This window comes from Naegleria fowleri (assembly GCF_008403515.1).
Source record: "Naegleria fowleri strain ATCC 30894 chromosome Unknown tig28, whole genome shotgun sequence".
Classification (NCBI taxonomy): Eukaryota; Heterolobosea; class Eutetramitea; order Acrasida; family Naegleriidae; genus Naegleria; species Naegleria fowleri.
This window is the reverse complement of record NW_025407960.1, coordinates 61,451-76,629: the sequence shown is the minus strand read 5'-3', so window position 1 is coordinate 76,629 and position 15,179 is coordinate 61,451. Positions and strand designations below refer to the sequence as shown.

Below are 15,179 nucleotides of genomic sequence, written 5' to 3'. Positions count from 1 at the left end.
CTATTCCTCTCTTGACAGGTCACTCCTCCAATTCATTCAAACCAAATCACACACACCAATTGTTGAGAGAAATGATCAAGCTGTCTTCATTGTTGAAGAATTCATTACTCGTTCTTGCGGTCATCATGGTGGTTATGGCCAGTGTGGTCTTGGCTGGTACTTCTGCACCCGACAATTACGTACCACCCTTTTTCCCACAAACCTTGCCTTACTATCATAGTGTGGGAAATCCTTGGAAATTCCCACACCCTCCACAATTTCCTCAATACACTTTCCCTAAAATAGAGGCTCCTCCAGCTCCTGCAGTGCCAATCTTTAAGGCACCAGATATCTATGCTCCAGAAATTCCAAAATTTAACTTTAAGGCACCTGATATTTATGCTCCACCAATGCCAGAAGCTCCAAAATTCAATTTCAAGGCACCTGATATTTATGCTCCTCCAGCTCCTGCAGTGCCAATCTTTAAGGCACCAGATATCTATGCTCCAGAAATTCCAAAATTCAACTTTGTTCCTCCACAACCAAATTGGGATGGTTATTTGAAGCCCATTCAGCAATTCCCAACTTTCCAAGTTCCAAATTATCAATATCCAACTTGGAATAATTATTATCATGAAAAAGATCAAGATTAGTGAGTCAAGAATGTTTGTCGTAGTGGCAATAGTGGTGATGATGGTTTTCCTCATAGCCAACTTGTTGCAAGAGAGCAAAAATGTTGTTTTTGTTGTTGTTGAATAGATTGAGCCTATGCATAATTTTATATCTTAAACCCATTCATATCGAATTCTTTTCAAAGATGCATCACCTTGACTTGGATCAATTTTCAAGGAAGAATTGCTCCATGCAATATTCACTACACATTTTTCAAATATCCATCCTTGTGTGACTAGGAAATAAATATTATTTCATTAATTGGCATGTTTAGCATGTGGCTAATTATCTATTGAGAGTGACTAAAACATTCGAATCAGCGATTGCAGAACTAATCTCGAGAACATCACTATGGTCATAAATTTGAGCATGCTTAGAACTCAATGTGTGAATCCAGTCTGAATGAGCATCCATCTTGCATCGTAACAACGAGTCATGCTCAACAGACAATATTCGGATTCGAAATCTGTTATAATACTACCTTGTCATATCTACTGCTTTTCCTCTAAAATAATGTCATTCACTGATGCAGAGGTGGTAGTCGTGGATTGGTTACTAACATCGGATCCGTCTTGGCCACCTGATGAAACACGGTGTCGAGGTGGTGTTGTTAAGCCTCCTTCCTTCTCCAAGTTCATTTTCGTAGTATTATTATTATTATTATTGGTATTATTTGTGTTAGTATTATTATTTGTATTCTGATCACTACTTCCATTCCCACTGTGGAGATTGACAATGTGGGTTGGAGTGGAGCTACCACCACCACCACCACTACTGACACTCTTCTCACCACCACTCGAGGAAGAAGAAGAAGAGCGAGGTGTTGATGTGGTTGTCGGTGAGGCATTATTGGATGTGGTGGTAGCAGCTCCACTCAAACCAAAAAGTACTTTCTGTAAAGTCGAAGAGGTCGTTGTACTCGTCGTAGTAGAACCCAACAACTTTGGATTCATTCCCAACGATAATGTTCCTTTTTTACCACCAATACCACCCTTATTACTCATCATCTTGGCACGTTGCAACTCGTGTGCTTCTTTGAGTGTTGGTGGAATTCGTCCTCTATATTCAATAAAATTCGTGTCATCCTCGGCAGCATCGATTCGATTCAACTGTGGATTCGATTTGATAAATCCGAAAAAGTCAGTCTCTTCTTCTGGTTCAATAGCTTTCAATTTGAGTGAGTCATTCACAAATGGATATTTGAAGGTCAATCGATAATGTTTGAGGAGAGAATCCACAGTTTCAAATTTATGATCCATGTCTGATTCACACAAAATGAAATACATCTTAGAGTCGTCTCTTTTTCGTGACAATTGAAAATGTAAAGTTTGTTTGTAGTGTGTCGCTTCATCTCCTACACTCAAATTATCATTACTTTCTTGTTCAATGACAGAGATGGCAAAACTTCCAGCTTCTGTTCCTGAAAATCGAATCAAGAATGAACCTGGGTCTGCCGAATCGAGAAGCATTTGGGCTTCCATTGCAGAAATACTTCCCCAAAAATGTTTCATATTCAGAAAATTGTCAATAGGCACAAAAAAGTTGGTTCCAAAAGGTCCAAACCATTGCAGTACGTGTTTAAAATCCACGATTGAAACGACATTGTCACATGTTGGATCAATGATGTAAGAAAAGTCATCTACCCAAATCTTTTTCACACGATCTTTCAACTGTTGAAAGAATAAATCAATAATATCAAGAAAGTCATTCTTCTTCATGGAAAAGACGTTCTCTCCACATTTGTTTTTCCAAAAACCAGCTCCGAATTCATCTGGCAACAGAATGCTAATGACACTCACTTCAACAATTTCTCCTTTCGATTCTGATTGTTTCAATTTTTCAACAATATCTCTGTAGCCACGAATTTCTTCGAGATGGAAAGTCAATAAAATTTCAATTTCATCTCTAATGGCAAAATATTTCTGTGAATTGAGTTTCACATGATTTTCGAGTGGATTTGGAGAAGATATTCGTTTTGGAAATGAAACATGATTTTAAAGGGAGAACACGAGGAAACATAATTTTCGAGTGGATTTCGGTGATTTAAGAATTCCGATATGGAAATTATGTGAGCATAATAGTTGATCGTGCAATTATCATTCATCTTCTCCTCAAAATGTTGTCACAACACACTCACTTACCTTCTTGTTAGCAATCGTAGACCAATCAATGGTGACATTGACAGCAGACGACAACGGAACAGCACCAGACATGGAAGATGACTGCGAACGAGTTTGATATCCTTTCAAACTTTTTCTCTCGAAGTTTTCAGAGGCTGCGATCAAACTCTCGATGGATTCTTTTGCCCATGTCACATGATTTTTAATTCCATTCACAATATTTTCAAAAGCTTCATTGGAAAATCCATCTTCATCAGCAAAACTCGCCGAACTTGATCCAAATAAAACATTTCCCTTTTCTTGTTCGCCAGAAAATTCCAACAAACTTAAATATTTCTTATAATTTGTGACAATGTCTTCATGAATTTTTGCAATTTCATCCAATTTTAATGCCACACTTGTAAAACCTTCTTGTGTGGAAACCATTGATGACGATGGTCTCAACATGTCAGCAAATTGTTTAATAATTAATCGAAATGGATCCGATGTTGGAGTATTGGCATATCCCAAATTCGGATTTGCATTAAAAAGAGAAACATTATTTAAATAATTCGAAACAGGTTGTTGTTGAGAAAGTTGTGGATTGGTTGCAGATTGTGTGGCACCTCCCGAAGACATGGAGTTGATGGTTGATGTGATCAAAGTCGCTCCTGTAACACCACCACCCACATGATTGTTCGAAAGGGGATTTCTTGTTGTTGTTTCTTGTAGTTCAATGGGATGATGAGTGGCAGGAGATGATGTCAACTGGTTATTCTTGTTGGTAGTGGTTGGGAGGAGAGAGGACGACGGAGGTGTTTGTCCCATGATGAGGATTGTTGTTGTTTAGAGGGTGATGATGATTTGGATGATTCAGTGGTATTGAAGAGAGGAGTGTATGAATGTGAGTGTGTGTGTGATTCGTCGAACAATATTTTTTTTGTAGTTGACAGCTGTCAGATGTGTTGGTGAACAAGTTCCTATCGATTAAAAGCTAGCTCTTAAAGACTAGTTTGAAACAATGGATGTGGTTGCTCAATTCTGTTCAAGGGATCTAGGAATTATAAGAAACTGTTTATATTCTTGTTCCGATGGCCATATAACTGAACTTTATTTCTCTTGTCAAATACTCTTTTATTTGAAAATTTCAAGTGAAATTCGTTCCTTTTGTGTCGCAATTTCCTTCACCACTTTATATTCCTCAGAGACATTAAATCTCGCATACGTGTCCAACAAGTTGTAAATGACATCACTCATGACACTCTCCAAAGCACTTGCTAAATCTTCTTTCAATGCTAAAAATGTCTTTTTTTCAAAAAGCATCCTTTCACTAGTCATCATCGTCGCCGTCGGTGTGACCGTGTGGAATGAAGTTTCCAACAATTGCAAAATTCCAACAAATTTTCTTTTTGCTCCTCCACTCAAGTTGATTCCCATTTCTGCATGATCTTGAATGTGAACATGATACCATTGAGTTAATTCTGAAATAAGTTGTTTCCAACGTTCAAAATCATGAAGAGAGAGGTGAATGAATTCTTTTTCTTGTGCATCATTAAGGGTTGTTTCAGTTGTTGCCTTCAATGTTTCAGAAGAATTCGATGCAGTAGAACTAGTGCTAGTTGTGATGGTACTTGTCACTTCTTGTTGAGTGGTTGCAATGGTCATGTGAGGAGGAGTGGTTTCAGGATCTTGCCACAAATCTCCAAAATTCTTTCGAGTATTTTCAATTTTCATCCAAATGATGTAATTTTCCAATGACATTTCAAGTTTGCAATATTGTCTAAAAATGGTAAGTAAATATTGATTTTTCAAGAGTTTGTAAATTTCATACTTTTCGGAGAGAAGATTAATTTCTTCTCTTGTCAAGACGTTGTTCTGCCCATATGTTGAGGAATTCATGGTTTGTTGTTTGTATTTCCATTGACGAATTTGAATGATCAAAGACCACAGCCATGCAAAACCTCCAAATGCAGCAATAAAGAACCAAGTCATGAACACTTCAAAAAGAAATCCAATTCCATCCAAAAGAGATGTTAATTTCGAATGATAATAAATATCATTGGAATCATTTAACGTTTGTGAAAATCTTAAATCAATCGTAGAGAATCCAATTCCATACGAAACAATAAAACAAAACATTCCCAAAAGGAAAAAAATAACTTCTGCTCGAAACATGAGTTTGTCATTCACTGAAAACAATTCAATGACTTTTTTGAGAGCGAGTGGTGGTGGTTGACGTCGTATTCTGGAAAACAGCAAGTTCACCAGAGAATTTTTACCAGTCGTCTTGGATTTGTCTATTTGAGTGGAGAAGCATTGAGAGGATAATTGAGAGGAGGAGAAGCATTGAGAGAAGTTGACTTGAATAAGATTTGTTTGTTGTTGTTGTAATTGTTGTTCCTTTTCAATTTGAATCATTTCTTCAGAAATATCTACCAACTCGTCTCGTATTTGTTTGTTTGTAAAATCCAAATAAATATCAGCTACATAGATTGCAATAATGAGACATGTCATGATGAGCATGATCACAAACAGTGATATCGAAGTGGCTTGTGTGAATTGAGTGTCACTAAAAACCTTGACACCTCTCAAAATGACAAAAATGGAAAAATAGAAAGCAATGCACAATCCAAACAACAAGCTTGAAATGACAAGTAGAGACTGTCTCTTCAGAATGCACAAGTACTTGATCAGAGAATCCTTCTTGTTATATTCGAATGCTTTCATCATCCATTCATAGAAATATCGATGAATTAAATATCGAAAAGACATGATCATGTAACACCACACGGCTGTCGCATAGAGTGAAGTTGAAATCATGCTACTAATATGATTACTTATTGAAATGACCATAGAGGATGGATTGTCCTGATAGTATCTCAATAAAAGTGATTTAGAAAGTACTCCACTCATCAAGCTTTCCACAAATAAGGCACTAAGAGCCAAGTAGGGTGTGATATATCGACTTTTCACGGGTTGACTCTTTCGTTTGACAATGAGTAAAATGACAAGTAAGGAAATGACAATAAGAAATAAGGAATCGATCACAATGGTGGTGATGGCAATCTCATTCCAATCATTGAATTGTGAGTTCTGTAATGAGAATTCCACAAATGCAGAGAATCGTGTGGTATGATCGCATGAACAAATGATTTGATTTTCGACATTGGTTGGATACGTTTCACATCCATTAGAGAGCCATTGTGACAATGTTTCATTCCAATAATAACACTTGTAACGTTTTGTAATATTCCTCCTTATTGTAGTATCCTCCATATTTAAGAAGGAATCAAGTTCTGTTTGATTCATGAATAACAAGTCATTGACATGAAATGTTAAATTAAATCTTTGAGTGAGGCCATTCACTGGATAATAGTATCCATTGAGAAGAGGTCGAAATTGCACAATAGGAGAGGCAGCATAGGTGATTGACTTGAAATTTCCATCAGAGTTATTGTCACTGTGGTTTTCATTAATAGAGAGGACATCTCTCCATGAAGCCACTAGATCATTTTCATACTTGATTAATCCAAACGAAACATTTCCCATATTTTTCGATATCAATGGAGTTAAAGGTAAGGTTAAGGTATAATTGGAACTTTCATTCATGATTAAAGTTGGAGAGGATGAATCTTTTAAAGATGGATGATTGGCATCCAAAACCATCACGAAATAATTCTCACTTTCAATTTTCACAATATTCGAAGGATCATTCAATAGAGCAATCAGAGAGACAGAATTTTGAACTGCCACAAGAGATTCTTTCTTGGAAGGATCATTCTTGAAAAGTTTGACAAGATTGACAATATTTGAAGCCACTGAAATAAGATCAGTGACGAGAGGTAGAAATGTTTGTGAGGAAACTATGGAACTGTCATTCACAAACGTCACTAAGGAAGTTGAATATCGTGAGATGGTTTCTGCAATTCTATTTCTAGAGTCTTTTGATACGTAATTGGCATTTGACGCATTTGTGACAAGTTGCAAACTCTTGACCATTTGCAGGCCATCATTTGCTGAAAGGGTTGCCAAATTTTGTAACGTCTCTGCAATGGCATCAATAACTTGTTCCTTCTTTGAGTTTGGAATGGAATTCAAATCGAGAGTTACTTTATGAATCTCACTCGGTGACATGTTTCCAATTCTTCCTTTTGGATTATTTGCAATATCATCTACGGAAATGACATTCACCCATTCATCTTGGATGAGAAATCCATTGACAACATTATATAAAGAATCAATGACTTCAAATGAAACAGTATAGACACCCAATGGCAAGTCAGTGGGTAAGTTGTAAATGGTGCTATTCTGTGTGAATGAAGAGACATGAGTAAGATTGGCTGGTTTGACAATTGTCACATTGAATCGATACAACAATCTTGATTCATTCCCAGCATAGAAGTTATTGAACTTTGGATCCATAATATTGGCAGTTACAGTGGTGGCTGATGATGTGAGTGATGTGCCAGAGTGATCTAAGAGAATGGTGTTTGAAGAGATCGTTAATCGAATTTTTGCAGATTTCAAAGAGGGAATACATGCTGCTCCATTCGCCACCGAAATTTCGTTGGGATTGCATGTTTTCTTAGTGGCTTCCTCATGAAGGAACAAGGTGTTGAGGGTGTGTGTGTTTAGCTGTGGAAAGGCCTCCACTACCACAAAAGAAGAGACGCCTCTTGTCAAGAAGGAACAAGGGTTGGTTTGGAAGTTGTGACAAATTTGGGTCATCATCATCAACTGAAACACCAAAAGGATGAACATTATTATTGCGATGAAGAACAATTCAAATCTTCCTTTCTCATTCTTCCTTGTGAGGATGTTGATACTCTTTCTTTCGTTGATCGTGTATCGACCAGACGTTGGTGGAGTGGTCCTCATGAAGAGTGTATCGACCAGACGTTGGTGGAGTGGTTCAATCATGATGAATTTAGGTGATGAGTCTTTCTTGAATGGTGGTGAAGATGAGTGTGTTATGGTCGTTGTTAGTGGTAGTGGTGGTGGTGGTGGTAGTGGTTCAGAGGTTGTTGTTGTAAGAGAATGACAGAATGGATGAGAATCAATGAAGAAATTAGTTGTTGTTGTTGTTGTTGATCTTCTAAATAGAATAGCAGTGGTCGTCTTCTTCATCGTCGCCGTATTATGAATGAGTTTGTTGTTGTTGTTGTTGTTGTTGTTCTTTGAATCATAGTCATGGAAGGATTGGTTTGTTGCAATCAACCTCATTGATGAGTCGTGAATGAGGTCCGTATTAGAAGCTTGATCATTCTCAGAAACGACGAGTGATAATGATACTTCTACTACTAGTTCAGAATTCTTCTTCCTCTCTTCATCCTTGTGTAATTGATGATGATGATGACTTCCGAAACCATCACTACCAAAACAACATTTCAAAGATTTCATTTCGTGCTGATGCTGAGGAGGTGGAAGTTTCTCAGTGTCAGATGCGGATCAACGACTTGATGTTGAACATCAACTGATTTTGTTGATGATCAAGAGTCTCTTCTGCGGGGATCTGCAGAAGTTGTTGATAGTGAAGTTGATGCACCGAAGAAAAAGATTTGTGGTGGTTAATGAGATTCAATGATCACACTCTGAGCCGAGGTGTTTGTTTCTTGAGGGGAATTTCTGGATACTGAAGTGTGCTTGACAGAGGTGTTTTTGGAAACCTTGTTCTTATCCTGTCTCATTTCCAAATGGTGTGAATGTTGACAGTAATATTTCATGACAAGACATCATGCACATGAATTGTCATCTTTGGGAAAATCGATTGTATCAGTGAGTGGGTACTGAAAAAGACTTTTCAAAGAACATCTCTTCATGCCAATACTGAATGTAGTTGCCAACATGTTCATCATGACAAAGTGATTCCGATCCATCCACTATGAAACAGAAGACAAAAAAGAGTTTTGCAAAAAAAATGTTATTTCCATCTTTTCTATGTTCTGTCCTCTCTCAACATCCTTATCTTTGTGCTGCGAGTGCCCTATTAGTGGCTTCGTATGCTTCTCTTCGGTATTTTGTGATCAATGGAGTCAGTACGAATGGTGAAGAACAAAATTTGAATGGAAAAATATTTATTGTGACTGGGGCAACCAGTGGTATTGGAAGGTATGATGTTGTTCAATGTGTGTGTGCATATGTGTTCATAAACTGGTATGCGTGATTTGTAATTGTGTTGAATGAATCATTGAATGTCCACTTTATTTCGTTGAACCCTCATCCCATTCCGATGTGAACATTGATGATGACTACGGAACAATCTCCTTCTCTCCCAATACACATTGATCACTGGATCTACCAATTAATCTACATCCAATCATTGATCAATGGATGTTGAATGAAACAGTTATACGGCACAAGTGTTATACCGACAAGGTGGAAAAGTCTATCTCGCATGTCGATCTGAAGAGAAAGCTCTCGAAATGATTCGTACCATTCGAGAGAAGGTCCAAAAGGATCAATCTCTGAGTGGTGTTGGCTCTCTTCACTTTTTACATTTAGATTTGAATGATCTCGAGAGTGTTCGGGAGTGTGCAAAAGAATTTCTCAAAACAGGTGACACTCTCGATTGTTTAATTAATAATGCTGGTTGCGTCACAAATAGCATTCGTTACACAAAACAAGGATACGAAGAAATGATGCAAGCTAATGTGTTGGGTCATCACTTGTTGATTGAATTGCTGTGGCAAAATATGGAGAAAAATCCACGTGGATCACGAATTGTAATTGTGGCATCGATGGCTCACATGTTTGTGAGTGATCGCGATTTTTGGAATGAACAAACAAAAACTTATTCCTTGTTGAATCATGTGAAGAAACCAGTGACCAAGTTTTCGAGTATTGAGTACATTGATGTAAACAAACAATATGGACTCACAAAATTGTGTAATATTTATCAAGTGTTTAATATTCATGAGCAGAGAATTAAGAATAATCCTAATTGTAAGATTACCATTAATTGTTGCCATCCAGGAGCCATTCGATCAGGTATGTTATTCTTTCAAAATGGAATGAGATTGAGTATTGATGGAAACCGATTGGATAATATATTTATTTAATATATTTTATATATTTGGAATATTTTTGAAATGTTTCACCCTCTTTGATCATTATTATTGGTGAATAATATCCTTCATTTCTGGCAACCTACAAAAATAATTGTTCCATAATGTCCATGTCGTGTCACACACATGCTTGTTCAGGATTGGTTCGAGAGGCTCCTTTCTACATGACCATCATTCTTGGACTCATGCAATTACTCTTCTTCAAGAATGTGAAACAAGGTTCCCAAAACACTCTTCACTTGGCTTGCTCACCTGATGTGCAAGGTAAAAGTGGAGCCTATTATGATGATTGTCGTGTTACTGAGCCAAGACCAGTTGCTGGAAATAAGGTTCTTAGAGAGGAATTTGCTCGATTGTGTGAGGAGGTGTGTCAACCTTATTTGTCATGATTCTGTAGTCATCATTGATTCGATAGTGTAATGATACAATAGTCTTGAAGTGTGTACACACTGAATGAAACATTCTTTATCAAGTATCAATATTGTGATGAAGGACATTTTGTTGTGCTGAACCTTGAAGGACATTTTGGAGTTTGTTGTACTGTGGATCTGCTGCAGGTAACCTGTCATCACACAGCAGATGATTATTAAGGCAGCGAAAAAAATGTCCAATTCCCAACCACAGCCACATCGTGCCAAAGTGGTCGTTCGGTTCAAGCCACCTTCCTCATCATCGTCCTCATCGTCGTCCTCATCGAGAGAAAGATCTTCTTCCTCTGCCAACCTCAATGATTGGTTTGTGTTTGAAGGAAATAATGGAATTAAGGTTGTTCAACAACCAAAAAAGAGCGAACCGAAAGATGATGAGCCTCTTCCAACCACCAACAAGATGGAGTTTGATAGAGTAGTTAAGGGTGATGCCTCACAGGAAACCATGTATCAGGCATCCATAGGTCCTTCATTGATCAAGGATCTATTATCGGGAATGAATCATAATGTGATGGTGTATGGTGGGAAGGATTCAGGAAAAACCTATTGTTTGATTGGAGGTTCATTGGAAAAAAAAGAACATGAATATGGTCTACTTCCACGGATCGGAATGGATCTGTTTGAAAGTATCGAGGAAGAGAGTAGCAACGAAAAGACTAACATCAATAGAAAAGAGTATAAAGTTTCACTTTCCATGATGGAAGCGCATGAAGAGAAAATCTATGACCTGTTAGAGCCAGATCATTTAGAGAGGCACCTGTTCAACTCTCCCTTCAAAGGTCTAATCGTTCAACATCTTTCTGAAATTTGTGTTGGATCCTACGATGAATTTATGGAATTATTACGATTCGGAACAAAAATTCAACAGGTATTCAGAGTGAAAATGAATGCAGACGCTATGAAATGCCACACTGTGATATCCATCAAAGTTGTCGCAACAGACATGGATACTGAAGAATCGTGGCACTCGTTATTGAATTGTGTTGAAGTTGCTCCTGGAAGCGAAAAGGAAACAGGTTGTGATGATTCTACTCTCTCCTCATTATCATCATTGCAATCTTTTGTACGAACTCTCGGCAAACAGCAACAACAGCCAAATGAAAGCAGAGAGCAACAGGTTGGTTTGGAGCATGCAATGAAAAGCACTCTCATCCAACTAGTGCGAGAATCATTTGGAGGAAATGCAAAGACTACTCTTATTTGTACTTGCTCTTCATCTCCACAGAGCGGCGAAGAGACTCTGTCAACTCTTTCATTTGGAATTTTATTCAAGACTCGTGTTTCAGGATCAATTCATACCAATACTCTAAAAAGTGCTTGGGAATTACAGGCGATGGTCACCAAATTAGCTAAGCAGTGCAGCGAATTGATGAGTTCGAACACAGACACCCAAAACAATCAGGCAAAGCTCTCTCCTCAAAAAATTGTTGAATTGGAATTGTTTATTGAGGAATTGAAAGAAAAACATCAATCAGAATTGCACAATTTAAAAAATGAGAATTCACATCTCGAAAAAGAGCTGGCTAACCTCAAAAGCAATATGAAGAAACAAAAGGAGGCAAGCTCAAAGTTGCAAGAAGAACTCGATAACGCCAAAGAATTAGCGGAATCCTTTAACAAGAAGCAAGAGGATTTACAAAGCCAATATCAATACAAGTCCAATGAACTCGAGTTGGAAATTAAATCGTTGCGAGAACAGCTCATTGAGGAAGAAAAGAAGCGAAACGAGCTTCTCAAAGAGCTTGAGAATGTGAAAGAAGAGGCCAAGCTCAACATTGCTCATCTTCAAGAAATTGCTCAAAATATTTCCGAGTCAGAAGCGAGGGCAAAAGTCATGTTTGGTTTCGACAAGTTAACAGAAAGTAACAAGATGTACCGTTCCATGAATGCCAAACTCAATGAAAGGATTTTTGACTTGGAGGAAAAGTTGGAGGAATCCCAGAGAAAATTTGCTGCTCTGGAGGCTGAGATGGATACACAAGAAGAATTTAATTCCCGAGAAATTTCAAGACTCGAAAAGGAAAACAAACAACTCTCCAAAAAACTACGAAAATTTGAAAAGGAGGTTGAAGAACTCGACGAAGAATGTGTCGATTTAGAAATGGAGCTCAACAAATGCATTGGAGAGGTAGAAACTTTTGAAGATACCATAGAAGACCTCAAAGACAAGATTGCAAAACTCGAGAAGGAAATTCGTTCAAACGATGAAGAAATTATGATTCTTAAAACCCAGTTGAAGAAGGCTGAGAATTCAGACCTTCTCGATGAAGATCTTGAAGATTTTATTTTAGATGAGTATTCTGGCAAGATAAAGAAACTGAGAGACCAATTTGCAGCTGTGGAATCCAAGAAAGATCGTCTTATTGAAAAGTATAAAATTGAAGCAAATGAGGAAAGAAAGAACATTAAAACGTTGGAAAAGGACTACAATCGAAAACTAGATCGTTTAGAGGACGAACTAGAGGAAGAGAAGGAGAAGTTTGACAACATGGAGGCAGATTTTCTTGACCTGGAAGAAAAATCAGACAAAAATAAGGTAAGTCATATAATGTTGTTTCATCAAACGAGATGAAAGTTGTGCCATACCTTTTAATTTTTGCATGTTTTGAATATTCATGATTTTTTGGTGGTCTTTGTCACTCTGTGTCCATTAAAACATGTGTTAATTACGTTAGGACAAAATCAAGTTGCTCGAAAAGGAGTTAAAAGCTTTGGAAAAACTATTGGAAGACAAGGATGATTTTCATGAAAAGATTAAGGCAGACTACGAAGAGAGTATCAAGTCAAAGGACAAGGATTTAGAACAACTCACCATTCAGAAAGAGGCTCTAAAGCAACAAATATCAGAACTTCAAACTTCTTTGGACAAATCTAGCAAGCATGGTTCATCGGACTCAGAAATATCATGGAAGCAAAAGGTCGGAAAGAATTGGGCTAATGACTTTTTCGAAATGAAAAGCAAGTTAGAAAAGGTTCAAGCTCTCAAAGACAAATTCGAGAAGGAAAGCTTACAGTCGCGGCAGCAAATTCAAAGCGAAAGATCCAAACTCCAAGCAGCTAACAAAAAGATTGAACTTCAAAACTCGAGAATTTTGGAGCTTCAAAAAGAGCTCGACATGTCCCGCTCTCAAAAAGGCTTAAAACATCAAGTACGAGAAAAACAAAAACAAAAAAAGCAAGAAATGCAAGAAGAGCTTGAAAAATTGAAAAAAGCACTTGTGACCAATGAACAAATTTCGATTGTTGCACCAAAGATTGCAAGAAGAAAAGCCATTTTTAAGCCAGCTGTTAAACACGTTCCACAAGATGGAGACTCCACTAATGAACTCGCTCGGGTGTTTCAATCGAGGGCCAACAAGGAATGAGAACTGAATGTTGATAGATTATGAAAAGGTCATAATCATACGGATATTTGTGTATGTATATTAATAATCAGATCATTGTGACAAATCCTTTCAAACTTGCCCAAATTGATGTCTCTGATCGAGGAATTCGTTGCACATTCAATTTACAGTTTATCAGAACGATCACAGAACTCGGTCAATTTCATTTCGTTCTTTCACAAATTTGTTTTGTATGCTCTCCAGTTTTAGTGCTTTGATTTCTTTTCGCAAACGTTCGTTTTCCTTTTTCAAAATATGCATTTCACTTTTGCTTGCTTGATGTTGCTCGTTCAGCAATTCCAATTCTCGTTTTAAATTGTTGATAATTTCAATGAGTTGTTTATTGTTTTCCTCTTGTCGGGAGAGGGAACTACTAATTGTTTCTGTCGTATTGAGGTGATTTCCGATTGCACTCATCATTGAATCCAAAGGTAAGAGATGACCCTGTGAAGAGGATGAGAGATGAAAGATTTGCATTCTCAATGAGAAATTCTCATTCCTCAACTTCTCATTCTCCTCTAAGATGGATTTTACTGAAAATGACTCTGTACATGAAGCGTGCATCATTGTTCGTGCAGTATTGGATCAAATGCTTCTCGAGGCGATGATAAGGCTCTGCTGAAAGAAGCTATGTATTTTTTTTTATTTGATTAAGAATCCGAAACGGTAGATTTTGGCGCTTTTTCAAATTTCCCAATTTTCAAAAAATGCAAAAACAACCACTAAAATCCACTGCAACCTCTCGAGAATTGCAAAAGAAATACAACACGGAAGCTCTGATTGAGAGTATGCTATCGGAATCCAAGCTGAGTCATTTTCAAAAGAAGGAAGTTCTCTCATCTTTTAAAAACAAATCATCTTTACCGAGTTCTGGAATTGCTTTATCAAAAAAACATGCCATGGATGATTCCGTTTTGAGATATAAACAAGAACGAGTGGATTTATTTCCAGATGCAAATAAGGGAAAGTTTACAACAAAGAAAAAATCATTTGAGGAGTCACTTTTTAAAAGAGAAGTTTTTAGGCCCTCACCAACGGGTAAGTTCATCCCTCTGATTCATAAAAAACATATTTCAACATGAACTGTATTGTTAAAAAAAATAATTTAAATTGGTAACGGTGGTTACGGAACGACCCGACACTAGTTGACAGAGAGAGAGAAAAGAATTTACTTGCCACCTATAATGAATTCGGAGGAAAACAAAAAACACCCACAGTAGTCATTAAAGGAAGAATTGATAAACAAGTGGTGACACCTGCCAAGCAAGCCCCTCCTCAAAAAAGTAGAATGGAAGAAAGTAAGTGGATGTCATAACGAGAGTGTCAAAGATGTGATTTTTTCATGCACATGTATAGTTGAGGAAGAAATTAACGATAGGTTACTCTTCATAGAGGAAATGGAGCAAAATGGAGCAATGAATAGGGAACAAAAACAAATTATTCTTGCTCAAATTGATGAATATGTGAGAGAAATGAATGCCATTTGTTCCAAGTGACGGTTCTGCTTTTAGTCGCCAAATGAGAACAAGTTGAACCACCACACATTTTTGGTAT

At 37.3% G+C, this 15,179-nt stretch overlaps 7 protein-coding genes across 7 annotated transcripts; 4 read left to right on the top strand and 3 right to left on the bottom strand.

Moving 5' to 3' along the window:
- Positions 1-71: 71 nt before the first annotated feature.
- Positions 72-632, top strand: FDP41_001842 (uncharacterized protein; the record flags this gene model as incomplete). Its single annotated transcript, XM_044704971.1, has 1 exon — positions 72-632. One exon carries the CDS (start codon positions 72-74, stop codon positions 630-632), a length of 561 nt encoding a protein of 186 aa, XP_044563485.1.
- Positions 633-1,142: 510 nt separating this feature from the next.
- Positions 1,143-3,578, bottom strand: FDP41_001841 (uncharacterized protein; the record flags this gene model as incomplete). The annotated part of the gene is made up of 2 exons (XM_044704970.1): positions 1,143-2,573; positions 2,793-3,578. The coding sequence occupies 2 exons, from the start codon at positions 3,576-3,578 to the stop codon at positions 1,143-1,145; spliced, it is 2,217 nt and encodes a 738-aa protein (XP_044563484.1).
- Positions 3,579-3,884: 306 nt separating this feature from the next.
- On the bottom strand, positions 3,885-8,150 carry FDP41_001840 (uncharacterized protein; the record flags this gene model as incomplete). The annotated part of the gene is made up of 1 exon (XM_044704969.1): positions 3,885-8,150. The coding sequence occupies one exon, from the start codon at positions 8,148-8,150 to the stop codon at positions 3,885-3,887; it is 4,266 nt and encodes a 1,421-aa protein (XP_044563483.1).
- Positions 8,151-8,667: 517 nt separating this feature from the next.
- On the top strand, positions 8,668-10,203 carry FDP41_001839 (uncharacterized protein; the record flags this gene model as incomplete). The annotated part of the gene is made up of 3 exons (XM_044704967.1): positions 8,668-8,858; positions 9,097-9,737; positions 9,953-10,203. 3 exons carry the CDS (start codon positions 8,668-8,670, stop codon positions 10,201-10,203), a joined length of 1,083 nt encoding a protein of 360 aa, XP_044563482.1.
- Positions 10,204-10,417: 214 nt separating this feature from the next.
- On the top strand, positions 10,418-13,607 carry FDP41_001838 (uncharacterized protein; the record flags this gene model as incomplete). Its single annotated transcript, XM_044704966.1, has 2 exons — positions 10,418-12,778; positions 12,918-13,607. The coding sequence occupies 2 exons, from the start codon at positions 10,418-10,420 to the stop codon at positions 13,605-13,607; spliced, it is 3,051 nt and encodes a 1,016-aa protein (XP_044563481.1).
- A 162-nt stretch (positions 13,608-13,769) lies between these two features.
- FDP41_001837 (uncharacterized protein) lies at positions 13,770-14,102 on the bottom strand (the record flags this gene model as incomplete). Its single annotated transcript, XM_044704965.1, has 1 exon — positions 13,770-14,102. The coding sequence occupies one exon, from the start codon at positions 14,100-14,102 to the stop codon at positions 13,770-13,772; it is 333 nt and encodes a 110-aa protein (XP_044563480.1).
- Positions 14,103-14,332: 230 nt separating this feature from the next.
- On the top strand, positions 14,333-15,121 carry FDP41_001836 (uncharacterized protein; the record flags this gene model as incomplete). Its single annotated transcript, XM_044704964.1, has 3 exons — positions 14,333-14,663; positions 14,771-14,923; positions 14,982-15,121. 3 exons carry the CDS (start codon positions 14,333-14,335, stop codon positions 15,119-15,121), a joined length of 624 nt encoding a protein of 207 aa, XP_044563479.1.
- Positions 15,122-15,179: the final 58 nt, after the last annotated feature.